Source organism: Rhinopithecus roxellana, chromosome 6 (genome assembly GCF_007565055.1).
Source record: "Rhinopithecus roxellana isolate Shanxi Qingling chromosome 6, ASM756505v1, whole genome shotgun sequence".
Lineage (NCBI taxonomy): Eukaryota > Metazoa > Chordata > Mammalia > Primates > Cercopithecidae > Rhinopithecus > Rhinopithecus roxellana.
The window spans coordinates 52,719,230-52,747,201 of NC_044554.1; the positions used below are offsets into that span (position 1 = coordinate 52,719,230).

Consider the following 27,972-nt stretch of genomic DNA (forward strand, 5'->3'; position numbering starts at 1 on the left):
CAGGCATGGTGGTGCACACTTGTAGTCCCAGCTACTTGGGAGGCTGAGGCAGGAGAATCGCTTGAACCTAGGAGGCAGAGGCTACAGTGATCCAAGATCGCACCATTGCATTTCAGCCTAGACGACAGAGTGAGACTGTCTCAAAAAAAAAAGCATGTATTGTTATGTCATCTGAAGCAGAATTGAGATTTTCTTCATCCCTTTTGTTCTGTGTAGCATAAGTCCATGTGAGGGGCAGCTAGACAACATAGAATCTACTTTAAGGCTGACACGGTTCTCTTAGGATGAGGAAGCTTGATGATAATGAGGGAGAAACATTCATATTTAAATTTATCTTCTCATTTTTTTTTTTTTTTTTTTTGAGATGGAGTCTCACTCTATCGCCTAGGCTGGAGTGCAGTGGCGCGATCTTGGCTCACTGCAAGCTCCGGCTCCTGGGTTCAAGTAATTCTCCTGCCTCAGCCTCCCGAGTAGCTGGGATTACAGGCACGTGCCACCGTGCATGGCTAATTTTTGTATTTTAAGTAGAGACAGGGTTTCACCATGTCGGTCAGGCTGGTCTTGAACTCTTCACCTCAGGTGATCCACCCACCTCGGCCTCCCAAAGTGCTGGGTTTACAGGTGTGAGCTACTGCACTTGGTCATGTTTTTTTTTTTAGAGATGGGTTCTTGCTATGTTGGCCAGTTTGGTCTTGAACTATTGGCCTCAAGCAATTCTCCCCTCTCCCAAAGTGCTAGGATTACAGGCGTGAGACGCCACGCCCAGCCAAGTTTTTCTAATGATGTAGAGATACTCAATTTATCAGAAACACCTGGTCCTAACTGAATTTAGGTTTTAAGTCAAGACATTTTAAATATTTATGGAAGAAACCCAAAGTCTGCGGCCCTTAAGGTCTTCAGTCTCACTTCCTGCCATGATCTCAGCATTTTAATTCCTGCCACTCAGTGGGAGGAGAGTAGAAGGCAGAACCTGTCTCCAACTAATTATTGTCTCTGCCTTCCTACTCTCCCTGCCTTGGGATGTCATGAAACCCAAGGGTCAGATTCAACAGGCAGCTAGTGTGCCCTGGAACCTTCTATTCCACTTTTTACAAGTTTGGAACTGAAACTGCAGGGTGTGTGGTAACACATGTTAACCCAGAGTGCAGATGGCTAAGAGGAATCCCTTTGGGAGAGCTTATCACTGATGGGTAGGAATTCATCTAGTCTAGAAAATGGAATGTATTTGTGTGCTTGTTTCATTAGAGTCATTCTTATTTATTTTTTTCCAGTTAGGGAATCAAGTAAAACCAAAGTTTGCCCTGAATTTTGGTGTGTTTGTGGTAGAGTATGCAGAAGCCCACTGCCATTTCCTTTTTTTTTTAAATATTTTTTTCCTTCTATTTTCATAACTTTTTTGTTTTCACTTTATTACTGACCCTGTTATCCAGCCCACTGCCATTTCATGAAACGTTTGTGAAACTCCTGTAGACAGCTAGCCTAGGCATGTGAATAAGAGTTAATTGTAAATAATGTCTGCGTGTGTCTCATTTGCTTTGCAGCGCATGTTACTTTTTCATACCGTGTTATTATTGAGAGCTGTAAAAGAAAATGCTTTATTTTCAGGGCCTTTTCATCAGTGGCATCGTTGGGGATCGGTTGAATTTGCGGTGGGTTCTGTCTTTCGGCATGTGCTCTTCTGCGTTCGTGGTAAGTTGAAAAGGTCTTATTATTATTTTGGTCAGGTATTTTAGAATCCAAGTAATCCCCCTACTTCTCTGTAGAATAGAATAGTAAGATGAATCCTCAGTGTTCCAATCCCTCATTTGCCTTTTCACTTAGATGAGTCTTTTTTTTTTTCTTTTTCTGTGACAGAGTCTTGCTCTGTTACCCCAGGCTGGAGTGCAGTGGTGCGATCTCAGCCCACTGCAACCGCTGCCTCCTGGGTTCAAGTGATTCTCCTGAGTTGCTGGGACTATAGGTGCAAGTCACCATGCCCAGGTGATTTTTGTATTTTTAGTAGAGATGGGGTTTCACTATGTTGGCTAAGCTCATCTCTGACCTCAAGTGATCCTCCTGCCTCGGCCTCCCAAAGTGCTGGGATTATAGGCGAGAGCCACCATGCCTAGCCAGATGAGTCTTTTTAAAGTAAGATTCTAATCGGGTCCCTTTGTTGTCCCTCAGGCACCAGCAGAGTTAATCAGTAGTCTGAATAAATGGCCTGGCATTCACTAGACCCTGGCCCCAGCCTGCCTTCCCATCATATTTGTCACTCTGCTTCATCCCTTTGCTCCAGCCAAGCTGGACTGCTTTCCAGGCCACTAACATCCTGCTCCTTTCTTTTTTTAAATTTTCATTTTTGAGATGGAGTTTCGCTCTTGCTGCCCAGACTGGAATGGAATGGTGCAATCTTGCCTCACCACAGCCTCCACCTCCCGGGTTCAAGCAATTCTCGTGCCTCAGCCTCCCAAGTAGCTGGGATTACAAAGCATGCGCCACCATGCCTGACTGATTTATTTATTTTTAGTAGAGACAGGGTTTCTCCATGTTGATCAGGCTGGTCTCAAACTCCCGACCTCAGGTGATCCGCCCACCTAGGCCTCCCAAAGTACTGGAATTACAGGTGTGAGCCACCGTGCCCGGCCCCATCCTGCTCCTTTCTATCTCGGTGCTTTTGTTCCTGCTGTTCTGCCTGCCTTGGATGGTCCCCTATTCAGCTCTCCGTAGTCCAACTCACAGTCTCCTTCAAGCATTGGCCAAATGACACCTCTTTGAGAACGCCAGTCTCTCTTCTGAGCTCCCATGCCCATTTCTTTGTAGGCACTTGAAACAGTCTGCTGCTTAGCTTGGTTGTTTCTGTTTCAGTCTTGCTTTCCCTTAGGGTGGGCGTGGAGTGGTTAAAATCACAGATACCCTACACCAGGACAGCCTGGGTTTCTGTCTGTCTTCTGTGGTTTTCTAGCTTATGATTTCTGTGAGCTTCAGAGGGAGATATGCATATTACCTCTCCCCGGTTGGCTGGGAGGACTCACAGTGAGGACTGTGAGTTTCTGTGTGTGAGGCATTTGAAACAAGTGCTGTGTAGGGGAGGATCCATATCTGACTAATCTTTTTTTTTTTTTTTTTTTTGAAACGGAGTCTTGCTGTGTCACCCAGGCTGGAGTGCAATGGCATGATCTTGGCTCACTGCAACCTCCACTTCCTGGATTCAAGCCATTCTCCTGACTCAGCCTCCTGAGTAGCTGGGACTACAGGTGTGCATCACATGCATGGCTAATTTTTGTATTTTTAGTAGAGTCAGGGTTTCACCATGTTGGCCAGGCTGGTCTCAAACTCCTGACCTCAGGTGATCTGCCTGCCCCAGCCTGCCAAAGTGCTGGGATTACAGGCGTGAGCCACTGTGCCCGGCCTCTATATCTGACTAATCGTCATTGTTTGCTAGCTTCTAGTCAGGAATTTTTGTTGATTAAATGAAACCATGGAGTTTAGTTAGACCCTAATTTATTATGATTATTATTTTTTTTTAGAGATAAGGTCTCAGTTTGCTGCCCAGGCTGGAGTGCAGCGGTGTGATCCTGGAGCCTTGAACTCCCAAGCTCAAGCAGCCCTTCCACTTTAGCCTCCTGCGTAGCTAGGACTGTAGGTGTGTACTGTCATGCTCAGCAATTTTTAAATTTTTTAGTCATGGGGTCTCACTATATTGCCAGGTTGATCCTTGAACTTCTGGCCTTAAGTGATCCTCTCTCCTTTGCCTCCCCAAACACTGGAATTAGAGGCACAAGTCCCTGCGTTTGGCCTACTATTGTTTTTCAGTGTTCGTCATTTGAATGTAAGTAAAACCTTTTTTTCCCCTTGAAATTTTAGAGATGGAAGCACTTTATTTTTTATGAGTTGCTCACCCACACATATAAACATATTATTTTAAAACCTGTGTACAGACTTTTTTGCTTTTTATATATTTTTTAAAAACTGCAGTTTGTACATAAACTTGCCCTTTTTAAGCATATTGTTCAGACTTTCAACAAAAGAGTAGTTTTGTGACTGCCCCGCCTTTCTCCAGCCCCTGGCAACCCCTGATCATTTTTCTGTGTACTGTTTTGCTTATTCCAGAATGTCTTATAACTAGAACCAGACAGTATTATACATGCTAGTTTTTAATCATGCAGAGTATTCTCAAAATAGAGTTTGACTGTAGATAAAATGTCCACTTGAGCAAAATGCCTGGAAAAAAGCAGCCCCTTGATGAAAGCTGCTAAATGATTCAGCAGATCACAAGTTCGATAGGTTTCGCTTTCATTGATTAACTCAGGAGCTGCAGCCATAACAGTGGCTGGCACTCACCCCGTGCCTCTGCCTAGAGTGGTGCCTGGCGCTGTTCCGGGGAAGGTGGCCTCCCTGGGCTCATTCCATCCTCACAGCAACCCTCTGGAGGTTGCTGTTCCCTCCACATGCACAGTCTGAGGGTGAGGAGATGGAAATAAATGTCAAACGAGGAATTCACTTTTTAGTCTTGGAAGATGTCAGTTGGAGCGCTGATAGCTTAATGACTTTATGTCTTTGACATCACCTCCGCTCTGGTGGGCAGTGATTGGGCGGCTGCCTCCTCACTGTGGCTCTGAGCAGGACCTCTGTGATGCCAGCCACATGACTTACAGGCACTGGCTGTGTGAGTGTATCCTTCATGTGGTCTCTACTCTGAAGCAAGTGGGTGGGTGGCATCCCCTGAAAGTTTCATTGTGGCTGTTACATATTCCTTTTGTTTCCTCCTCTTCAAGGTGTTTGTCTTTGGCACGCTCACAGAATGGCTGCGTTTCTACAACAAATGGCTGTACTGCTGCCTGTGGATTGTGAACGGCCTGCTGCAGTCCACCGGTTGGCCCTGTGTGGTTGCTATTATGGGCAACTGGTTTGGGAAAGCCGGGTATGCCATTTCTTTCCTCTCTGATTTCTCTGTTTAAGTGGTTTCCATGATGAATTTTTCAGATTTGTCAAAGTCAGTTGCTTTGATGCCTTAGATATCACCCACATCTTTCATTAGCAAGTCAGAGGAGTTCAGGGAGAGAGAGGTTCACGTCGGTGTGCGTTGGAAATGGTGTGGGCCTTAGAAGTGATCCGGCCCAGGAGACACATTCCTACTACTCTTTGGGCTGTGGGCAGATTCTGAGTGTGGGCCAAGTCAGGAGGTCTCAATTTTTTATTTTACTCATCGTTTCTTTAGAGAACATAAAAATCTCATTTGCTATCCGTCGTGTATCTTCCTTTAGGTTTTGCCTTCCCTGCCCATTTTTGAGAGTGATCTTATTTAACCTTTTTATATTAAAGATAAGGAAATTGAGGTCAAAGATTATTCATGTGACCTGCCCAAGGTCATGTAACAAGGGCTCTAATTAGATTCAGATGAAGAACACCAGACTTTGGGGCTTGATCAAATGGGGTACTTTTTTCCCCTAAACCTTCAAGTAGCTTTTTTTTCTTTTTTTTTTTTTTGAGACAATCTTGTTCTGTCACTAGGCTGGAGTGCAGTGGGGGCAATCTCTGCTCACTGCAACCTCTGCCTTCCGGGTTCAAGTGATTCTCCTGCCTCAGTCTCCTGAGTAGCTGGGACTACAGGCGTGTAACACCACGTTCAGCTAATTTTTTTTTTTTTTTTGAGATGGAGTTTTGCTCTTGTTGCCCAGTGCAATGGTGCGATCTCAGCTCACCACAACCTCCACCTCCCAGGTTCAAGCAATTCTCCGGCCGTAGCCTCCTGAGTAGCTGGGATTACAGGCATGCACCCCCATGCCTGGCTAGTTTTACATTTTTAGTAGAGACAGGGTTTCTCCATGTTGGTCAGGCTGGTCTCAAACTCCTGATCTCAGGTGATTTCGCCCTCCTCAGCCTCCCAAAGTGCTGGGATTACAGGTGTGAGCCACTACGCCCAGCTATAATTTTATATATCAATGGAATCATACAGTATGTACTCTTTTTTTTTCCTGTAAAGAAAGGGTCTATGTTGCCCAGGCTGGTCTCAAGCTCCCGGCCTCAGCTATTCTGCCTTGCCTCCCAAAGTGCTGCGAATACAGGCATGAGCCACCACGCCCAGCCTTTGTGTTTTCTTTTATTCAGCATAATTAGAAATTTATTCATGTTTATTCATTCACCTGTGAATGAACATTTGGGTTGTTTTCAGTTTTGGGCTATTATAAAGCTCCTGGGAACATTTGTGTACAAGTCTTTGTGTGGACATATGCTTTCATTTCTCTTGGGTAAATACCTAGGAGGAGAATGGCTGGATCATATGTTAGGTGTGTATTTCCCTTTTTTTTTTTTTTTTTTCCAAAGATGGAGTTTTGCTCTTACTGCCCAGGCTGGAGTGCAGTGGTGTGATCTTTGCTCACTGCAGCCTCCACCTCGTGGGTTCAAGTGAGTCTCCTGCCTCAGCCTCCGGAGTAGCTGGGATTACAGGGGCCTGCCGCCACGCCCAGCTAATTTTTTATATTTTTAGGAGAGACGGGGTTTCTCCATGTTGGTTAGACTGGTCTCGAACTCCTGACCTCAGGTGATTCACCCGCCTCGGCCTCCCAAAGCGCCGGGATTACAGGCGTGAGCCACTGCGCCAGGGTGCGTTTACCATTTTAAGACACTGGCAGTCTCTTCCAAAGTAGTGGTACCATTTTACATTCCCATCAGCACAGCATAAGGGTTCTTATTACTCTGTGCCCTTCCCAGCACTTGGCATGCTTGGTGTTTTTTGATTTTAGCCATTCTAATAGGTGTGTAATGATATCTCATTGTGACTTTAATTTGCATTTTTCTCATGTCTAATGACTTGAGCATCTATTTAAAAATATTTTTGCTTTGTTTTGTTTTTGAAACAGGGTCTCGCCCTGTCACCCAGGCTGGAGTACAGTGGTGTTATCTCGGCTCACTGCAACCTCTGCCTCCTGGTTTCAAGTGATTCTCTTGCCTCTGCCTCCCAAGGAGCTGGGATTATAGGTGTGCAGCCACCATGCACAGCTAATTTTTGTATTTTTAATAGAGATGGGGTTTCACCTTGTTGGTCAGGCTAGTCTCAAACTCCTGACCTCAAGTGACCTGCCCACCTCAGGCCTCCCAAAGGCTGGGATTACAGGCGTGAGCCATCTTGCCTGGCCAATTGAGTGTTTTCTCATGTGCTTATTTGCATGTTTTTTTGTGTGAAGTATCTATTAAAATCTTTTGCCCACTTTTCAAAGACTTTGTATTTTGAGATGATTGTGGATTCATGCTTTTTACCGTTCTGTTGCATTGTCTGTTGTCATATTTTACTGAGTTTTGAGAGTGCCTTGCATTCTGGATACAGCTTTTTTTTGGAGGGTGGGGGGAGGCGGAGTCTTGCTCTATTGCCAAGGCTGGAGTGCAGTGGCGTGATCTCGGCTTACTGCAACCTCCGCCTTGCAGGTTCAAGCTGTTCTCTTGCCTCAGCCTTCCAAGTAGCTGGGATTACAGGCGCATGCCACCATGCCCAGCTAATTTTGTATTTTTAGTAGAGATGGGCTTTCTCCATGTTGGTCAGGCTGGTCTCGAATTCCTGACCTCAGGTGATCCGCCTGCCTTGGCCTCCCAAAGTACTGGTATTACAGGTGTGAGCCACTGTGCCCGGCCTATTTTAGTGTATTTTTAAAAACTTTTAAAATAGCGTGTTTAGTCTTGGTAGTATGCACCTTGGTTGTTTTGGCTGTTTTGTATTTTGAACTGCCCAGAGTATCTCTTCTGACCATGGTCCTTTGTCTCCACTGTTTTCCATCTTAGACGAGGAGTTGTTTTTGGTCTCTGGAGTGCCTGTGCTTCTGTGGGCAACATTTTGGGAGCGTGCCTAGCTTCTTCTGTTCTTCAGTATGGTTATGAGGTAGGTGGTGTTTTCTAGCTCTCGTTCTTTCTCTCTGTCTCTCTCTCTCTGTGTGCACATGTGTGTTGCTTTTTATATATTAAATAATACTGTGGCCATTTAAAATTATGTAGAACGGTGTCTGGATAGGGCAAGGCTTGTATTGAAAGTAGTCAAACTCCTGGCCAGGCCTGGTGGCTCACGCCTGTAACCCCAGCACTTTGGGAGGCTAAGGTGGGTGGATCACCTGAGGTCAGGAGTTTGAGACCAGCTTGGCCAACATGGTGAAACCCCGTCTCTACTCAAAAAATACAAAAGTTAGCCGGGTGTGGTCGTGCATGCCTATATTCCCAGCTACTCCGGATGCTGAGGCAGGAGAATCACTTGAACCCGGGAGGCGGAGCTTACAGTGAGCCAAGGTCACACCACTTCACTCCAGCCTAGGCGACAGAGCGAGACTCCGTCTCAAAAAAAAAAAAAAAAAAAAAAAAATTATTCATAACAAAAACACTATGGAGAGCCTAAAGACACATAACCAGTTGAGAAGTATTTGCAACTGATGTTACAGATAAAGGACTAATCTGGGTCAGGCATGGTGGCTCACACCTGTAATCCCAGCACTTCGGGAGGCTGAAGTAGAAGGATCACTTGAGCCCAGGAGTTCAAGACCAGCCTGGGCAATATAATAAGATCTCGTATCTACAAAAAAACTAAAAACTTAGCTGAATGTGGGGGTGTGTGCCTGTAGTTCCTGCTATTCAGGAGGCTGAGGTGGGAGGATTGATTGCTTGAGCCTGGGAGCTGGAGGGTACAGTGAGCCAAGACACACCACTGCACTCCAATCTGGATGATGGAGCAAGACCCTGTCTCAAATAAAAAACACCGAAAAACAAAGGCTAATCCCCCTCATATGTAAAGAGCATCCATGAATTTTAAGAAAAAGATCAACAACAGAAAGATACAGAATTTGAATGTATAGTTCATGGAAAGGATGTAGAAATGGCTTGTAAACATATGTAAAATATTCTACTCACTGCTTATTCATTTAATAAATATTTAACTCCCCATATGTGCTCTTAGAACTGTAGAATATAGGACTGACCAAAAGAGACAAAAATCTCTGTTCTTACAGAACTTAGCAGGGAAATGCAAATTAAAGCTATGTTGTTTAAAAAAAAGTGGGTGGGGGGGGAGAAAAACTACACTCTATACTTATTAGACTGGTAAAAATCCAAAAGTTCGAAAGCATGTTGTACTTGTAAGAACCTGAAGACACAGGCATTGCAATGGAAAGACTGACAGAGTCACTAACTCCTGGAGGGATCAATAAGGCAGTATCTTATCAAAATTACAGCTACACACACCGAGCAGTTCCACCTCCAGGAATTACTCACACAGATGAATAGACCGAAACATGCAAATGATACATCTACAAGGTTCTTTCTTTTGGCATTGTTTATAATGCCAGAATGTTGCAGAGCAGTGCACTGCAACAATCTCAAAAGTGTGCTAGGTGGGCCGGGTGCGGTGGCTCATGCCTGTAATCCCAGCACTTTGGGAGGCCGAGGCAGGTGGATCACAGGTCAGGAGTTCAAGACCAGCCTGGCCAACATGGTGAAACCCCGTCTCTACTAAAAATACAAAAATTATCTGAGCATGGTCACAGGCACCTGTAATCCCATCTATTCCAGAGGCTGAGGCAGAGAATTTCTTGAATCTGAGAGGCAGAGGTTGCAGTGAACCAAGATCGCACCACTGCACTCCAGCCTGGGTGACAAAGCAAGATTCTGTCTCAAAAAAAAAAAAAAAAAAAAAAAAAAAAAAAAAAAAAAAGTGTGCTAAGTGAAGACAGCAAGGGTGCAAAACTGTATTGAATGCCATTTTTGTAAGAAGGAAGAATGAAAGAGAATATGCTTGTATTAGCTTGTATGTTTCCAAAACGATTTCTGGGCAGTAAAAATGAACAGCAATGGTTATATGTTGAGAAAATTGAGCAGATAGGGAAGGTGGGGTGGGAGGGAGAGTTTTTACTGTACATTTTTTTCTTTTTTCCATGACCGAGTCTCACTCTGTCATACAGGCTGGAGTGCAATGGCGTGATCTCAGCTTACCGCAACCTCCTGGGTTCAGGGGATTCTCTTGTCTCAGTCTCCTGAGTAGGTGAGATTATGGGTGTATGCCACCATGCCTGGGTAATTTTTGTATTTTTAGTAGAGACGGGATTTCACCATGTTGGCCAGGCTAGTCTCGAACTCCTGACCTCAGGTGATCTGCCCACCTCGGCCTCCCCAAGTGCTGGGATTATAGGCATGAGCCGCCATGCCCAGCTTTACTATACATCTTATTCCTCTATTGCTTGAATCATGTGAATATATCACCTACTCAAAAACCTAAATTATTAAAAGTAAGTTTGCTCTTTTAAAAAGCGAATACATTTTTTTTTTTTTTTTTTTTGAGGCGGAGTCTCGCTCTGTCGCCCAGACTAGAGTGCAGTGCACTCAGCTCACTGCAAGCTCCGCCTCCCGGGTTTACGCCATTCTCCTGCCTCAGCCTCCCGAGTAGCTGGGACTACAGGCGCCCGCCACCTCACCCAGCTAGTTTTTGTATTTTTAGTAGAGACGGGGTTTCACCGTGTTAGCCAGGATGGTCTCGATCTCCTGACCTCGTGATCCGCCCGTCTCGGCCTCCCTAAGTGCTGGGATTACAGGCTTGAGCCACCGCGCCCGGCCAAAAGTGGATACATTTTTAAACAGCTCACCAAGAGTTTTGGTGTAGTTAGGGTCAGTGAGAAGTCCTTCATTCCCTTTATTCATGGCCACCTTTATTCTAGGCTTCTTAGCCTCACACCTGGATTGTATAGTTGGTTCAGACGAAAATTTCTGTTCACCTTCTGTGCTGCTCTCAGATTTGACTTCTGGAAACACTGCTTTAATTTTGTCACTCACTGGTTTAAAAATTCAGTGTCCACATCAGGCTCCATTCTCTGTTAAATAAAAATTCAGCGGTGCAGCCTGGGGTTGGAGAGTCTTTAATCAACCTGTCACCTTTCCAAATCAGTTTTCTTCCCTATTATGCCCTAACGGAAGTCCTCTGCTTGAGTTGTGCAGTAAGCTTTCTATCTCCTTCCACCCTGTGCCTTTGCTTACCATGTGCCTGGAAAGATGGACAATTGGCTTTCATTTTCCATTCTTCCCTAAGACAGTGTCTTACTGCTTCAGCCTCTTCAGCTCTTTCCTTCATCTGGATTCCTGTATATGTTTCTCAGTAGGATTGGGCCTTCTCATTTATTCAACTACATGGTGCTTTATAATATTGTTTCATGTATTTAATCCCCTCAACTGTATGTAGTATCTTCGAGGGCAGATACTGTCTTTTATAAGAGGCTATGTGATACAAATAACTAGATTTTTGGAGCTAGTCTAATTTCACAACTATAATAGTACCACTTAGTATCCAGGGGACCTTAATTTTCTTCTCTGAGCCTCATAGAATCACCAGGAAGAATTAAATGAGAAAACACGAGTAGAACACTTTGCACAACGCCTGGCCCAGTAGAAGCACTGGGTGCTCCCTTGCTTCCCAGTCTCCCTTCCCACCTCTCCCCCACCCCTACCTCCCCCCACCTGCCTTTACTGAATATGCTTGTGATGACTGTCCCCAGATATGTAAGGACCCCCTTTCCCCCTCTCCTCCAGTATGCCTTTCTGGTGACGGCGTCTGTGCAGTTTGCCGGTGGGATCGTTATCTTCTTTGGACTCCTGGTGTCACCAGAAGAAATTGGTGAGGAGAAGCCGTCCCTTCTATTCCAAATGTCTTACTATTATGGCCAAAAGGAAATCTGAGGCCAAGAAATCGAATCTCTTTTTTCCTAGGATAACTCTGAGCTCCTTTTAGTGAGTGAAAGGAGGACAGTACTGCCGTTTGAGTCCTGTCAACATTGTAGCCAGCCCCTGGCACAGCTGGATGTGTTTGAGGGGAGTGATGCACGTCTTTTATAGATACAGGAAAAGCTTCACATTTGCAAATGATTTTTATAATTGAGACACTGGCAAGGAATGAACATGGATGTATTTCTAATTTCACTTCTTGAAACATTTCTTTTCATCCATAAAAATGATTCACAAAAATGATACCTGTACTTAAATACAGATTACATACAAGCGAAACCACAGAAGCAAACAGATGTACAATTCTTCTATCTTTTGAGGATTTTTAGACAGACTGTGTGACTTTAATTGACCTTAGTTGACCTTGGTCTCTGGACCTTCGTTGCTGTTTCTGTAAAATGGAAATAAAAATAACATCGCCCCATAAGTAGTGATGTATGCCGAGCCCTTCGCACGTGGTGGTCTCTCCACAAACAGTGGCTGTCGCTGTTGTTTTAGGTCTCTCAGGGATTGAGGCAGAAGAAAACTTTGAAGAAGACTCACACAGGCCATTAATTAATGGTGGTGAAAATGAAGAGGAGTATGAGCCGAATTATTCAATCCAAGACGATAGTTCTGTCGCCCAAGTCAAGGCAATAAGCTTCTACCAGGCGTGTTGCCTTCCTGGAGTCATACCGGTAAGGGCCGCTCACATCTCACCACTGCCAGGGAGGTAAGAGAGCCCGTGACATCCCCTCTGCCTGGGATAAAGCTTCCTTAAGTATTGAGCCTCTCTTGGATACTTTATTTTAGGAATATATGTTCTGAGGAATGTTGTCTCGTGCCCTTCAGCTTATCTGATCTCTAATGCAGGGGTTGACAAACCTTCCATGAAGAGGCAGAGAGTAAATATTTTCTTTTTTTTTTTTTTGAGACGGAGTCTCACTCTGTCGCCCAGGCTGGAGTGCAGTGGCCAGATCTCAGCTCACTGCAAGCTCCGCCTCCCGGGTTTACGCCATTCTCCTGCCTCAGCCTCCCGAGTAGCTGGGACTACAGGCGCCCGCCACCTCGCCCGGCTATTTTTTTGTATTTTTTAGTAGAGACGGGGTTTCACCGTGTTAGCCAGGACGGTCTCGATCTCCTGACCTCGTGATCCGCCCGTCTCGGCCTCCCAAAGTGCTGGGATTACAGGCTTGAGCCACCGCGCCCGGCCGAGAGTAAATATTTTTGCCTTCGGGAAACCATCCAGTCTCTCTCCCAACTACTCAGCTCTGTAGAGCAAAATAAGTCACAGAAAACATGGGACAGTTAGGCGTGGCCAGACTTGGCCAAAGAGCCCTGCTTTCCTGACCCTGATCTAGTATGTGATTAAAAAGGCAAAATTGATATTTTTTAATGTGTACTTTTGGGCCTTTCAAAGTATTATAGGATTATATGTGGACCAAGAAGAAGGGTTGTGAATGGTTCCTAAGTCTGCCTTGCCCCCTTTTATTATTTATTTATGTTTTTGAGACAGAGTCTCGCTCTGTCACCCAGACTGGAGTGCAGTGGTGCAATCTCGGCTCACTGCAAGCTCTGCCTCCCAGTAGCTGGGATTGCAGGTGCATGCCACCATGCCCGGCTAATTTTTTGTATTTTTAGTAGAGACGGGGTTTCACTGTGTTAGCCAGGATGGTCTCCATCTCCTGACCTCCTTGCCCGCTTTGGCCTCCCAGAATGCTGAGATTACAGGCGTGAGCCACCGCACCCAGCTTGCCCCCTTTTAAAGGGTCCAGAACAGAGCACTCCACAGTCTTTCTTGGTCATGCATTCCAGTGTTTTCCACAGCCTGTGCAGTCAGGAAAGCCTTCTAACGTCTACACTAAATCCCTTCTGCAGTTTTTCTGTCTTGATGTTTCGGGTGCTCTAGCACTGGAGTGGAAGTTAAGAGGCCTAGGTTATGTTTCCAGCTTACCCACTAACTTTCTGTGACACCTGGGGTAAGTCACGCAACCCATCCGTGTGTCTCAGTTCCCCTTCCCATGGAATAGAAATTATTCCAGTCTTCCCCGGGGCCTGTAACATTGGGCTGTTGTGTTTTGAACAAGCACCTGTTGTTATTTCATTTGTCAATGGTGCTTTATGAATGTGATCCCTCAGGTAGAGTGATCTGTAGGCCATCTTAATACGTGCCTGTCAATCCCCTTCTGTCGGTGCCCCCAAGCTGAGAGAACTCTCGTTTCCCACAGAGTTAAGTATGAGTTAAAATGCAATTTTCCACAATCCTTTAACCCAGTGATGATATATGATATAAGAGAAATGCAGGTTGCTTTAGGCCTGTTCTTATGCTGTTGATTATTATCTTTTAACTGGTTTTTAAAATACTCTACTGGTAATAGTTTAATTTTTGAGAAAGATCTTTGTTGTGACTAAATATGGACCTCTTTTGCTGTTCCTTTGTTCTTCACAAGCTATTGTTCTCTGACATGGGCAGGGATGTAAAGGAAATCTAGTTAACTTAATTCCTTTGTCTTTGTAGCAGGCTGTCTGGTCAGAATGCACTGGTGATTGGGATTTGGCTCTCTAGGGGGTGGCTGTTGCCTGCCAGGGAAGCTGTTTTAAAACAAATAATACCTAGGGAATAACTGGCAGCTCCAGGGAAAAGAATATACTAGCCAGACACCCTTTGAAGTCAGCCCCTCTGTTCCCCCCTGTTTTTCCTTTGATGCTAACTGTCAGGATTTCCTGGTAGTAATGTGTTGAATATAGGAGGCTCAGCCCCACCACCATCTTCATGTAGCTGCAGCATTTTTTTCCCCTAAAGGAGAGAGTCACAAGGACGATGATGACATGTTCTTTCATTTTTGACTCGCCAGAGAGACTCTCTTCTTTGCCACCGGACCGGGGAATCTGGAGCTTTTGGAAACTAGTGTGAAAGGAATTATCATGCTGCTGCTTTTCTTAGACTTTGGAACTGTAGTGTAGTCCCTTTGCTCTCCATTGTTCATAGTGTTGCCTTGGCAAGGAGTAGAATAACCAAGCCTGTTTGGCTGCTCCCAGTAAAGGCTGTGATGCTTCCTGGACTTCTTTGCCTGCGGTTAACGCTGGTTAGTGGCATGAATACCATTCATCTTTGTGTGAATAAAGAAATGTGGGCACGTGCCCTGCCTTTAGGTTCAAAACACTGGCTTGCTTCTACCAGAGAACTGATAGGAGGAGAAACTGGAGACAGCTAAGAAGTAGCCATATGTGTTTTTTATTCCAAAGGCCTGCTGTACATGCCTGTCTAGAAGTTAACAGGGATGAAGAGCAGAGGGAGACTGGCTGAAGTCAGGCATGTGGGGGTTTGCAGAGATGTTTAATTGTAAAATCAGGTTCTGTTCATCCTAAATTCCTTTATCTTGTTTTGCTTTTAAATGACATTAAAAATGGTGGTCATGCTGTGCTATTTGTCCCTCACTGAGAGTTGAATGCTTTTCTTGTAGTACTCACTGGCCTACTCCTGCTTGAAGTTAGTGAATTACTCCTTCTTCTTCTGGCTCCCCTTTTATCTGAGTAACAACTTCGGCTGGAAGGAGGCGGAAGCCGACAAGCTGTCCATTTGGTACGACGTTGGAGGGATCGTAGGTATGCCAGTGATGCGCCTTTTCCATAATAGTCAGTCACTAGTGATCTTTTACTGGGTTGTGAAATCTGGCCTCATTTAAAGTTTTATTACTTATTCTACAGCCATTTTCCCTAAACTGTCCTACTAGTAAACAGCCAAACTCTTAAAAAAAGGAAAAAACAAGAGGTCCATAGAAAGGAAGACCCAGCCTAAGGCAGCGCTGTGATTTACTGGGCTCTTTTTTCTTCTTCTTTTTTTTTTTTTTTTTTTTTGAGACGGAGTCTCGCTCTGTCTGTGGCCGGATCTCAGCTCACTGCAAGCTCCGCCTCCCGGGTTTACGCCATTCTCCTGCCTCAGCCTCCCGAGTAGCTGGGACTACAGGCGCCCGCCTCCTCGCCCGGCTAGTTTTTTTTGTATTTTTTAGTAGAGACGGGGTTTCACCATGTTAGCCCGGATGGTCGATCTCCTGACCTCGTGATCCGCCCGTCTCGGCCTCCCAAAGTGCTGGGATTACAGGCTTGAGCCACCGCGCCCGGCCTGGGCTCTTTTTTCTTAGTCCTTTGTTGATGGATCAGTTCTTTTGTCTTGGGAAGCACATGGGAATCTCTCTAAATGCAATCCTTTCATACGGCTTTCTCAGTGATATCTTAGCTCTAAAGCTAATTGTATGTCAGAGATCCAAGTTAGAATGTGAACGTGTTCGTTGTATCTACCTCCCGCTTTCCCCACCTCCCCCAGCCTAATAAGGGAGAAAACACCAGTCCCCCGCCTTATCTGTGGTTTCTCTTTTCGCAGTTTCAGTTACTCTTAATACCGTACAATAAGATATTTTCAGAGAGAGAGACCATTCACATAACTTATGTTACAGTATATTGCTATTATTTTCTGTTTTCGTTAGTTACTCTTAATTTCTGTGCCCAACTTATAAATTAAACTTGATCATGGGAATGTGTATATAGAAAAAAACGTAGTATATATAGAGTTTGCTACTCTCTGTGGTTTCAGGCATCCGCGGGGGTCATGGAACATATCCGCTGAGGATAAAGGGGAACCACACCTTAGTGTGTAGGTTGTCAGATCATAGAGGTAGACGTAACAGCAGGGATTAACTTTTGTGAATGTTTTACAGTTGTTTCATTGTAAACAAAGATTTTAATAGTGTTTTTTTTTTGTGGTAGCTGGAAGTATCAACCAGGAAGTAATAAGTATGAACAAGGAAATAAGACAGAGGAGCAGAATGTACTTTAGTGGGTATTACTTACATGGCTATCCCAGATCTTAATAACCTTCAATAATGTTAACGTTTAGAATTGTGGTGAGACTCAACTGCCGTGAGCTTGTGAAAGCACACAGTCTATGCTAGGCAATCTACTATTACTGTATTTGAACTTGGCTGCTCGCATTCTTTTTTTTTTTTTTTTCTTTTACTTTTTTTCTTCTGGCTGCTTGCATTCTTAAATCCAGAGCCAAAGGTGAGGTTGCAACCTTTAGACCTCACTGTACTTCTGTATCCTCTGAAGTTGAAATTGTCCAGCTGCCTTCTGTCTGATAAGGACACACCAGATGTCCTGTAGCCCCTAGAACTCAGAATGGTGCTGTATGTGACATTGTTGCTTGAAAGATTCATATCCCTGCTTTTTAAAGATTGTGTCCTATTGCCAAACCATAACTGCTAAATTTTATTTTAGTGAATATTTACTAGCCACTATTTTTTTTTTTTTGGAGATGGGGATACTGCTCTGTTGCCCATGCTGGAGTGCAGTGGCATGATCTTGGCTCACTGCAACCACAACCTCCTGGGCTCAAGCAATCCTCCCACCTCAGCCCCCCGAGTACCTGGGGCTACAGTCACGCACCGCCACACCCAGCTACTTTTTTTGTATTTTTTGTAGAGATGGCGTTTCACTGTGTTGCCCAGGCTGGTCTCAAACTCCTGGGCTCAGGCAATTTGTCCACCTCTGTCTCCCAAAGTGCTGGGATTACAGGTGTGAGCCACTGTGCCTACCTACTGGCCTCAATATACTCTAAGACACAATTTTTTGTTTTTTGAGACACAGTCTTGCTCTGTTGCCCAGGCTAGAGTGCAGTGGCACAATACAGCTCACTGTAGCCTCAGCCTCCTGGGTTCAAGCAGCACGATACGATTCACCACAGCCTCAACCTCCTGGGCCCAAGCGATCCTCCTACCTCTGCCTCCCAAGTAGCTGGGAATATAGGCACGTGCTACCATGCCCGGCTAATTTATCTTTTATAGAGATAAGGGCACTGTGTTGCCCAGGCTGGTTTTGAACCCCTGGCCTCAAGCAGTCCCCTGGCCTTGGTCTCCCAAAGTGCTGAGATTATAGGTGTGAGCCACCATGCCCAGAGAGACATAGTTCTTAATTCATTATCTTTTAAATTAAAAAGAAAAATCAGGCCGGGCGCGGTGGCTCAAGCCTGTAATCCCAGCACTTTGGGAGGCCGAGACGGGCGGATCACGAGGTCAGAAGATCGAGACCATCCTGGCTAATACGGTGAAACCCCGTCTCTACTAAAAAATACAAAAAACTAGCCGGGCGACGAGGCGGGCGCCTGTAGTCCCAGCTACTCGGGAGGCTGAGACAGGAGAATGGCGTGAACCCAGGAGGCGGAGCTTGCAGTGAGCTGAGAGCCGGCCACTGCACTCCAGCCTGGGCGGCAGAGCAAGACTCCGTCTCAAAAAAAAAAAAAAAAAAAAAAAAAAAAAAAAAAAAAAAAAAGAAAAATCAGAAATAGCAGTCACAGCTTGTTTTTGTAAGGGATAGCTGATGGTTTTGACCATTTTTCCTTTTTTCATGTTTTGCTGTCTGATTTGTGGTCGCCTGTCCCCATTGGTCATCATGGCGATTTAACAGACAGTTTATCTTCCTAAAAGGAAGTTATGGAGGACCCCTTTTCAGGGAGTCAGCCATTTTTTTTTTTTTTTTTTTTTTTTAGATGGAGTCTCACTCTGTCGCCCAGGCTAGAGTGCAGTGGCGCGATCTCGGCTCACTGCAAGCTCCGCCTCCCGGGTTCACGCCATTCTCCTGCCTCAGCCTCCCGAGTAGCTGGGACTATAGGCGCCCGCCACCATGCCTGGCTAATTTTTTTGTATTTTTAGTAGAGAGCGGGTTTCACCGTGTTGGCCAGGATGGTCTCTATCTCCTGACCTCATGATCTGCCCACCTCGGCCTCCCAAACTGCTGGGATTACAAGTGTGAGCCACCACGCCCAGCCCAGCCACATTTTTTGATAGACCAGTGTTAGGCTGCTGCCAGTGAGACGAGAGGGCCAATGGGGAGCACACCTCAGGTGTGCTAAATTAGAAGTGATTTTGATTGCTCGACACTCTGTGCTTGAAGGTGGAACTTTGCAAGGCTTCATCTCTGACGTACTACAGAAGAGAGCGCCGGTTCTTGCCCTGAGTCTGCTTCTGGCAGTTGGGTCCCTTGTCGGGTATAGTCGTGAGTATTCCTTTGCAATTACGAATTCCTTTGCTTCTCTAATCTGGTAGGAATAAGGTATTTGTCTGGAATCAGTGACCAGTGCTAGGGAGAGCCTGGAGACCAGCTTCAAGGCCTGATATGCCACGTTTGCATTGTCCTGTGAATGCCTGGGAAACCTGTCATCACATCGTTTTATTTGTCTTGGGAGGAAACTGACATCTCTTTTGCTTTGTTAATTTGCTTAAAAGCTTGCTTGGGAGTGTATATGCTTTGTTTGGGGGAGGCTCCAGAGACATGGCATTATAGCCAATAAAACAATAAAAAGGGAACAGGTTTCAAAAGCGGAAAGATGTAATTAGTAGGTTTGGTATATGTCCCTTAAGATGCTGCTGAGACAGGAGTAGAGCTTTTCTTTAGCTTTTAGAAGTCTCGTTAGCTTGAGCACCAGCAAGAGGCAGACGTTACAAATCAGAGTTGAAAGAGGCAGAGAGAGTTGTGTCTCTTTGTTGTCTCTGGGAGTGATTTGTGAGGTCGCGGAGATTCAGATCTTTGCGTACTGTTGGCAGAGGCACGTGGGGTCTGCTTTTTAAGTTACTGTGGTTTGTCTGTGTCTTCCCTCACAGGTTCTCCGAACGATAAGGCCATCAATGCCCTTCTGATGACTGTTACAGGTGCGGCCCACGGCTCTGCTCCACCGTGCTTCTGCTACTCTGTCAATTCAGAGGAAAAGGGAAACTGTTTTCTCCCTCAATTTGAGTAGTACCGAAACCTTAATTACAGAGAAATCAAATTTTAGAAGGAAAGATGTCTCCTTTTCCAGATTCTTTTTCTCTGCTCTTTCTTATATCACCTCCTCAGTCCTATTATGACAGAAGCAGTCCCTATTGACAGAAATTTTCTTAAGATTTTTTTTTTTTTTTTGAAATGGAGTCTCGCTCTGTCACCCAGGCTGGAGTGCAGTGGCGCGATCTCGGCTCACTGCAAGCTCTGCCTCCCGGGTTCATGCCATTCTCCTGCCTCAGCCTACCGAGTAGCTGGGACCACAGGCACCCGCCACCACGCCCAGCTAATTTTTTGTATTTTTAGTAGAGATGCGGTTTCACTGTGTTAGCCAGGATGGTCTCGATCTCCTGACCTCGTGATCTGCCCGCCTCAGCCTCCCAAAGTGCTGGGATTACATGCGTGAGCCACCGCACCCGGCAGATTTTCTAAGATTTTTGATTACTGTCCCAGCTTCTGCTCTTATTTCTAGAAGTGACTTAGAAAGATGCCACGTGGGAGACCAATTCACGAGCTTTCAAAAAAATCCACAATAGCTCTTGTCTCCTCCTGTGTTGGAGTCGGTCAGCATTTTGTCACTTGAGCACTAGATAGAATAGTTGGGTGCATTTAGGGACTATGTTATAGAAAAATTACTTATTTTATTTATTATTTATTTATTGAGACAGAATCTTGCTTTGTTGCCCAGGCTGGAGTGTAGTGGCACAGTCTCAGCTCACTACAACCTCCACCTCCTGGGTTCAAGCGATTCTCCTGTCTCAGCCTCCTGAGTAGCTGGGTAATATAGGCATGCACCACCATGCGCGGCTAATTTTTGTATTTTTAGTAGAGACAGAGTTTTACCATGTTGCCCAGGCTGGTCTCAAACTCCTGACCTCAGGTGATCCACCCGCCTTAGCCTCCCAAAATGCTGGGATTACAGGCATGAGCCACCATCCCCAGCCAGAAAAATTACTTATTTTAAACTTATTTTATTTTTATTTTTGAGAAGGAGTCTTGCTCTTGTCACCCAGACGGGAATGCAGTGGTGCGATCTCAGCTAACTGCAACCTCCACCTCCCGGATTCAAGTGATTCTTCTGCCTCAGCCTCCTGAGTAGCTGGGATTACAGGCACCTGCCACCACGCCCAGCTAATTTTTGTATTTTTAGTAGAGACAGTGTTTCACCATGTTGCCCAGGCTGGTCTCGAACTCCTGACTTCAGGTTATCTGCCCACCTCAGCCCCTCAAAGTGCTGAGATTACAGGCATGAGCCACTGCGCCCAGCCAGAAAAGTTACTTATTTTAAACTTTAGATCGTGCTTGGCAGAGTGAGCTGCTCATTCTGCTTGGGGTACACGGAACTGATTCCAGCAGTGAGAACAGATTCACCTGGGCCATCCCATGCCTGATTCATGGGCAGCCTCACTGAGAGCAGTGGCAGATAGCGTCACCTGCTCCATTTCAGTGGCTTTTTCCTCTTTGCTCTTTTTTTTTTTTTCAGTATTCCTGGTTGAATTTGTGTAGTGGAAAGATCATATAATGCAACTCTACCATAATAGAATTTATTTGACAAGCTAGTGCAATTGTTATGAATGAATGTAAACTCCACAGGATTAGAAAGGCTATGTGTTTCACTATATTTTTGTATCTTTGGGTTCTACAAAATATACTAGAGTGTCACATAATTCAAGAAGAGATTTCAGGAACATGGATGTTAACTATTAATAGTTTGAAAATGATACTATCTGGGGGTTTCCTTTTTTTTCCACGTCTGTCCAACATATTAAGAAAACTATTGGGATATTTTTTTGCCTTATGCAGTAGATTGCTGGTGGTTGTGAATTGTGTTTTAATAAGAACCTGTTCTATTTGTGACTTCAGGATTTTTTATTGGTGGACCTTCTAATATGATTAGTTCTGCTATTTCCGCGGACTTGGGTCGCCAGGAGCTCATCCAAGGGAGCAGTGAGGCCTTGGCCACTGTCACAGGAATTGTTGATGGTTCGGGGAGCATTGGAGCTGCCGTGGGCCAGGTGAGAGAACAGGCTGGAATTCTAATGTCTACCCTCAAAGGCGCCTGAACGTGAACCTGCCCTCTGGGCCTCAGTAGGTGGCACTCTTGTGCTGTAGAACGCTGTTCCGAGAGCCCAAGGACTTCCGTCTCCTCTCAGGACCAGCTGATGCCTCCTAATGTAGAAGAACTCTACATTTTTTTTAGTTCCTTTTTTCTGCTTATACTTCTAGATTCTTCCTGTCTGCAAATAAGCTAAGACCTCATAAGACAGACAGATCCTTCTGCCCCAGCCCACCACCCCCCTCTTTCTTTCCAGGCTGAACTTGGTGTTCCATGGCCAGGGGCACTTCTTGTTATCCCCACCTGGCATGTGGACCCCGCCCCCCATTGCTGTCTCCTGTCTCCCTCTCCCAGACACTCTACTGCATACACGTTCCTTCCTGGGCCCCACCAGACATGGCCATGGACTCTGCAGCTGCTTCTGAATCACCTGCTCTGCTTCCTGTGTGTCCAAAACTCTCTGACTGTATCTCAAAGAGTGGCCCATAAGTGTCTGGTATCAGAATCATCTGGGGCACTCATTAAAGTACAGAACACCAAGCGTACTACAGACTCGCGGAGTCAGAACCTACAGATCTGTATTTTCAACAAGACTTCTTGGTGATTCTTCCGCACTCGGATGTTTGAGATCCCTACACTAAGATCGGCCTACTATACTTAGAACTATTTACATTGACCTTTTTTTTTTTTTTTGGCATAAATTCAGGCTTTCTCTGGGACAGATATTTCTTTTCTGGCACAGTAATGAGTCATGCCTCTTCCAGGATATACCACTACAGATTGTAGAGTACTAATTTCGCTAAAAGATGGATTTGAGAGTCATCTGTATGGATAAAAATAGTTGAACCTGTGGAAGTGAATGAACCATTTAATGGGGAAAGAGAATGTTGGCTGAGCCTCAGGGAATGCCCAGTGGTCAAAGAAAGCGGAAGGCAGCAGAGTAAGCTGTAGTCAAGGGAACTGTGTTTGAGAAGGCGTTAGTAAGGTCATGGATGTAGAGAGGTCAGGAGAAGGAGAACTGAAGGATTTGTCCCTTAGGCTCTTAGTTTTGACATCTAGGAGGTCATTAATAGCCTTGACGATTATTGTTACTTGGTTGGTGGGGGTGAATTGCTGATGTCTGATTGCTAGTGGTTAATGAGAGACAAGTATTGAGGTAAAATAAGCCATGTTAATACTTTGACTACCTAGCTGTATTTTAATAGTCTATATGCGCTTGTTAATGTCTGTCCCTCCCACTGTACCATGAGCTTCCTGAGTGCGGCATTTTGTTGTATGTTCTTCTGCCACCTTAGTACCGAGAACAGTGCCTGGCACACGGTAGACATTACTTGTGGAATGAATGCTTGATATACTTAGCATATTTGATTATAAGACTAAAGGGCAAAAAAACCCCAAAGAAACAAAAACCTTAGCAAAGACTTGAAAACTGTGCTTACCCGATCGTGCTCTGGGGTGGGAATTGAAAAACGCTCCAGCTATCAATTCAGATGTTTTCCTCTTTGGGGTAGAAAGTGGCTGCATTGGGCATCCTTTTCTGACATTATATTATTTTAAGTTATCCTTCGTTTCGAATGTTTTCTTCACTAACTAAATGGGTGGATGATGAGTATTTCAGAGTTTGCTTTGATTTAGATTGCCTCACCTGCCAGTATCCAGATCCCTCACTGTGAACTTGGGTCCTAGACTGACCTTCATGGTCGGGGAAGCACATCCAGAGTGAATCACTGTTAGCTTTACTCATTCCTCTTCCATGTTGAGTTTTGAATGATTTCCCATTGCCTAAGGGGTGAAGTCCCAAACTCTGTGACTTAGCGTTAAACTCTATGTGTCCTGTCCTTAGCCAGTGTACTAATTTACCCTGAATAACTTTGTTGCCCCCATCTTTCCCTGACTTCCCAAGTAAAGAATTGTTTCTCCTTCAGGTTGCCATAGCAGTTGATGTGGTCCTCTAGTAGGCACCTGTCACGGTGTAAAGGGGTACACCGTGACAGGTGCTGTGCTTGTTTCCTTCGTCTTTGCATACCCAATGCTTAGTGCTTTTTTTGACACATACTAGGGATTCAGTAAGATTAAATTGCAGTATCTGCCCAAGAGAAATGAGAACGAATGTCCACATGAAAACTTGTACATGAGGCTGGGTGTGGTGGCTCATGCCGGTAAACCCAGCACTTTGGGAGGCCAAGGCAGGAGGATTGCTTGAGGCTAGGAGTTCAAGACCAGCCCAAGCAACATAGTGAGACCCTCATCTCTACAAAAAATAAAAAGTGAGCTGGGCATGGTGGTGTGTGCCTGTCCCAACTACCTAGGAGGCTGAGATGGGAGGATTGCTTGAGCCTGGGAAGTCAAGGCTGCAGTGAGCCATGATCACACCACTCTCCACTCTAGCCTGGGTGACAGAGCCAGACCCTGTCTCTCTCTCTCTCTCTTTTTTTTTTTTTTTTGGGACAGCGTCTGACTCTGTCGCCCAGGCTGGAGTGCAGTGGCAGGATCTTGGCTCACTGCAACCTCTGCCTTCTGGGACTCAAGCGATCATCCCACCTCAGCCTCCCAAGTAGATTGGACTGCAGGTACGCACCACCACGCCCAGCTAATTTTTGTATTTTTTTTTTTTTTGTAGAGATGGGGTTTCACCACGTTGCCCAGACTGGTCTCAAACTCCCGGGCTGAAATGATCCTCCTGCCTCGGCCTCTCAAAGTGCTAGGATTACAGGCATGAGCCACCTTGCCAGGCCAAGACCCTGTCTTAAAAAAAAGAAAAAGATAAAGTTGCAGTCAGAGTTTGGAGCACCCCTGTGCTTCCTTTAGTGGATGATTAGACCTCTTTTTTGCTTCACATGATGTGAACTAACATAAATCAATAGTCATTCTGCATTAACTTTTTTCACATGTACATTTCAGTAATAATGTGATCAAAGAATGTTATCCTTTTGTGCCTGTGGCCAAACTGATTTTTGACACGGGTGCCAGGACCATTCAATGGAGAAAGGATGATCTCTCACTAAACAGTATTGGGAAAACTGGATATCCACATGAAAAGAATGAAGTTGGAGCTGAGGAGTGGGGGAGGAAAGAAAAAAAAAAAGAATGAGGTTGGACTCTTACCTTACCTCATATGCAGAAATTACCTCAAAATGAATTAAAGGCCTAACTTTAAGAACATAAAATTGTAAAACTCATAGAAGAAAACATAGGGACAAATCTTCGTGACAAATATGTGCAAATGACCAATAAGCACATGAAGAGTCTCAATATCCTTAGTCATTAGGAAAATGCAAATCAAAAACACAGTGAGCTGTGACTTCATACTTACTATGATGGCTGTAATTGAAACCAGGAAAGGTGACTGGTGTTGGCGAGGATGTGCAGAAATTGAAGCCCTGTGTTGCTGGTGGGAATGCAAAATGATGCAGCTTCTGTGAAAAATACTTTGGTGCTTCTTCAAAAAAATTTAAATAGAATTACCATATGACCCAGCAATTCCACTCCTAGGTATTTCCCAAAAGATTGAAAACTGGGGGCCAGGCACCATGGCTTACGCCTGAAATCCCAGCACTTTGGGAGGCCGAGGTGGGCAGATCACTTGAGATCAGGAGTTCAAGACCAGCCTGGCCAACATGGTGAAACCCCATCTCTACTAAAAATACAAAAATTAACTGGATGTGGTGGCAGGTGCCTGTAATCCCAGCTACTTGGGAGGCTAAGGCAGGAGAATTGCTTGAACCTGGGAGGCGGAGGTTGCAGTGAGCCGAGATAGCACCACCGCACTCCAGCCTGGGTGACAGAGGAAGACTCTGTCTCAAACAAAGAAAAAAAAGAAAACTGGGACTCAGATATTTGTATGTCAACATTTATTGCGGTAGTAGCCAAAAGGTGGAAACAACTCGGGTCCATCAGCAGATGAATGGAGAAACAAAATGTGGTATATCCATACAATGGAATACTAATGAGCCATTAAAAAGAAATGAAGGGAGGTTACAGTGAGCTGTGATCATACCATTACACTACAGCCTGGGCAACAGAGAAAGACCCTGTCCCTTTTAATCCCAGCACTCTGGGAGGCTGAGGCAGTTGGATCACCTGAGATTAGGAGTTCGAGACCAGCCTGGTGGTGAAACCTCGTCTCTACTAAAAATACAAAAATTAGCCAGGCGTGGTGGCACCTCAGCTACTTGGGAGGCTGAGGCAGGACAATTCCTTGAACCTGGGAGGAGGAGGTTGCAGTGAGCTGAGATCGCACCACTGTACTTCAGCCTGGGTGACAGAGCAAAACTCCGTTTCAAAAAAAAAAAGGGAGGGAGCAGGCAGGTGCAGTGGCTCAGGTTTGTAATCCCAGCACTTTGGGAGGCTGAAGTGGGTGAATCACCTGAGGTCAGGAGTTCCAGACCAGCCTGGGCAACGTGGTAAAACCTCATCTCTACTAAAAATACAAAAATTAGCTGAGTATGCTGGCTCACGCCTGTAATCCCAGCTACTTGGGAGGCTGAGACAGGAGAATTGCTGGAACTTGGGAGACAGAGGTTGCAGCGAGCAGATATTGTCCGCTGCACTCCAGCCTAGGTGACAGAGTGAGACTCCATCTCCAAAAAAAAAGGAGTGAAGTTCCAATGTAGTCTACCCTGAAAGCATGATGCTAAACATTCCAAACATAAAAGGACAAATACTGTGATTCCATTTACATGAAATATCTAGCATAGGCCAATTCATGGAACCAGAAAGAAGAGGTTAGCAGGAGCTGGGGAAATGGGCAGTGAATTTCTTAATAGGAACAGAGTTTCTATTTGGATGATGAAAAAGTTTGGAAATAGATAGTGGTGATGGTTGTACAACATTATGAATGTAACTGATACCACTGGATTGTACACTTAAAAATGTTTAAAATGGGCCGGGCGCGGTGACTTACGCCTGTAATCCCAGCACTTTGGGAGCCCAAGGTGGGTGGATCACGAGGTCAGGAGATCGAGACCATCCTTGGCTAACACCTGTCTCTACTAAAATTACAAAAAATTAGCTGGGCGTGGTGGCAGGTGCCTGTAGTCCTAGCTACTTGGGAGGCTGAGGCAGGAGAACGACGTGAACCCAGGAGGCAGAGCTTGCAGTGAGCCGAAATTGCGCCACTGCACTCCAGCCTGGGCAAGAGAGGGAGACTCCATCTCAAAAAAGAAAAAAGAAAAAAAATGGCAAATTTTATATAAGTTACATCTTACCATAATAAGAGAAAAAAAGAAAATGGGTTAAATCAGTGCAATTAGATCCTTTTCAGTAATTGAAAAAGTAAACGGATATGCTGTAGGATGCAAAGGTAGTACAGCAACACTGTGAGCAAACAGCATAATTGGAAAATGAGTGGCATACTTAAAGACAAACTCTTTTTGAGGCATCAATTATAGTACCTTTCATTGGAAGAAAGAATGATTAAGTGGGAGTAGCTTGTGGATGTTCATCTTCCTCTCTAAAGAGCAAAGTGAATAAAATAAACCTTCTGTGCTGGGTGCGGTGGCTCACACCTGTAATCCCAGCACTTTGGGAGGCTGAGGCGGGCGGGTCATAAGGTCAGGAGATCGAGACCATCCTGGCTAACACAGTGAAACACCGTCTCTACTAAAAATACAAAAAATTAGCCTGGTGTGGTGGCAGGCGCCTGTAGTCCCAGCTACTCGGGAGACTGAGGCAGGAGAATGGCGTGAACCTGGGAGGCGAAGCTTGCAGTGAGCCGAGATTGCGCCACTGCCCTCCAGCCTGGGCGACAGAGCAAGACTCCGTCCCAAAAAATAGCCAATAAATAAATAAATAAATAAACCTTCTGAACTGACAACTTCTACTATACGGTTTTTCCATTTAGACTCTGCATGCTTAAATGGGCCATTAATCACAGCAGGCACATGTATGTGGAAGAGCTCTGTAAACTGCAAAACATACAAATCCTGTGTCCCCTTCTTATTTTCTAAAATAGCCATGTTTAATCTACTTTTTAGCTGCTTCCTTTTATAAATTTATAAAGGATTATATTGTAATTTTTTTTTCTCCCTTTTAGTATTTAGTGTCTCTGATCCGGGACAAGCTAGGATGGATGTGGGTTTTCTACTTTTTCATTCTCATGGTAAGTAGGTGCCCCTTTAAAAAAAAAAAAAAAGTCATTTTTCTATTAATTAAGTTCAAAGCATTTACTTAAGTCACTTCTTCAGCAGAATTGCTGATTGCTTTTAAAGGCTCCTTTGTGAAAAGTAACATTTTATTAGTCTAAAAGACACCTTCTTCTTCTTCTTCTTTCTTCTTGTTCTTTTTTCTTCTTTCTTCTTCTTTTTTTTTTTGAGGCAGTCTCGCTCTGTTGCCCAGGCTAAAGTGTAGTGGCATGATCTCGGCTCACTGCAGCCTCTACCTCCTGGGTCAAGCGATTCTCCCACCTCAGCCTC

At 45.0% G+C, this 27,972-nt stretch overlaps 1 protein-coding gene across 7 annotated transcripts in view; it reads left to right on the plus strand.

The window, feature by feature from the left end:
- Positions 1-27,972, plus strand: part of SLC37A3 (solute carrier family 37 member 3) — a 64,023-nt gene that overhangs the window by 33,923 nt on the left and 2,128 nt on the right. For 2 of the 7 annotated variants that reach the window (XM_030932841.1, XM_030932842.1), the window contains 11 exons: positions 1,606-1,689; positions 4,755-4,900; positions 7,753-7,849; positions 11,524-11,608; positions 12,214-12,392; positions 15,159-15,300; positions 16,459-16,527; positions 18,640-18,741; positions 19,347-19,394; positions 21,367-21,518; positions 27,594-27,659. In XM_030932841.1, coding sequence (XP_030788701.1) covers positions 1,606-1,689; positions 4,755-4,900; positions 7,753-7,849; positions 11,524-11,608; positions 12,214-12,392; positions 15,159-15,300; positions 16,459-16,527; positions 18,640-18,741; positions 19,347-19,394; positions 21,367-21,518; positions 27,594-27,659 — 1,170 coding nt within the window. Of the gene's footprint in view, positions 1-1,605; positions 1,690-4,754; positions 4,901-7,752; positions 7,850-11,523; positions 11,609-12,213; positions 12,428-15,158; positions 15,301-16,458; positions 16,528-18,639; positions 18,742-19,346; positions 19,395-21,366; positions 21,519-27,593; positions 27,660-27,972 lie in introns of those variants that run through there. The other 5 variants (XM_030932843.1, XM_030932844.1, XM_030932845.1 and 2 more) reach the window with 5 other exon arrangements.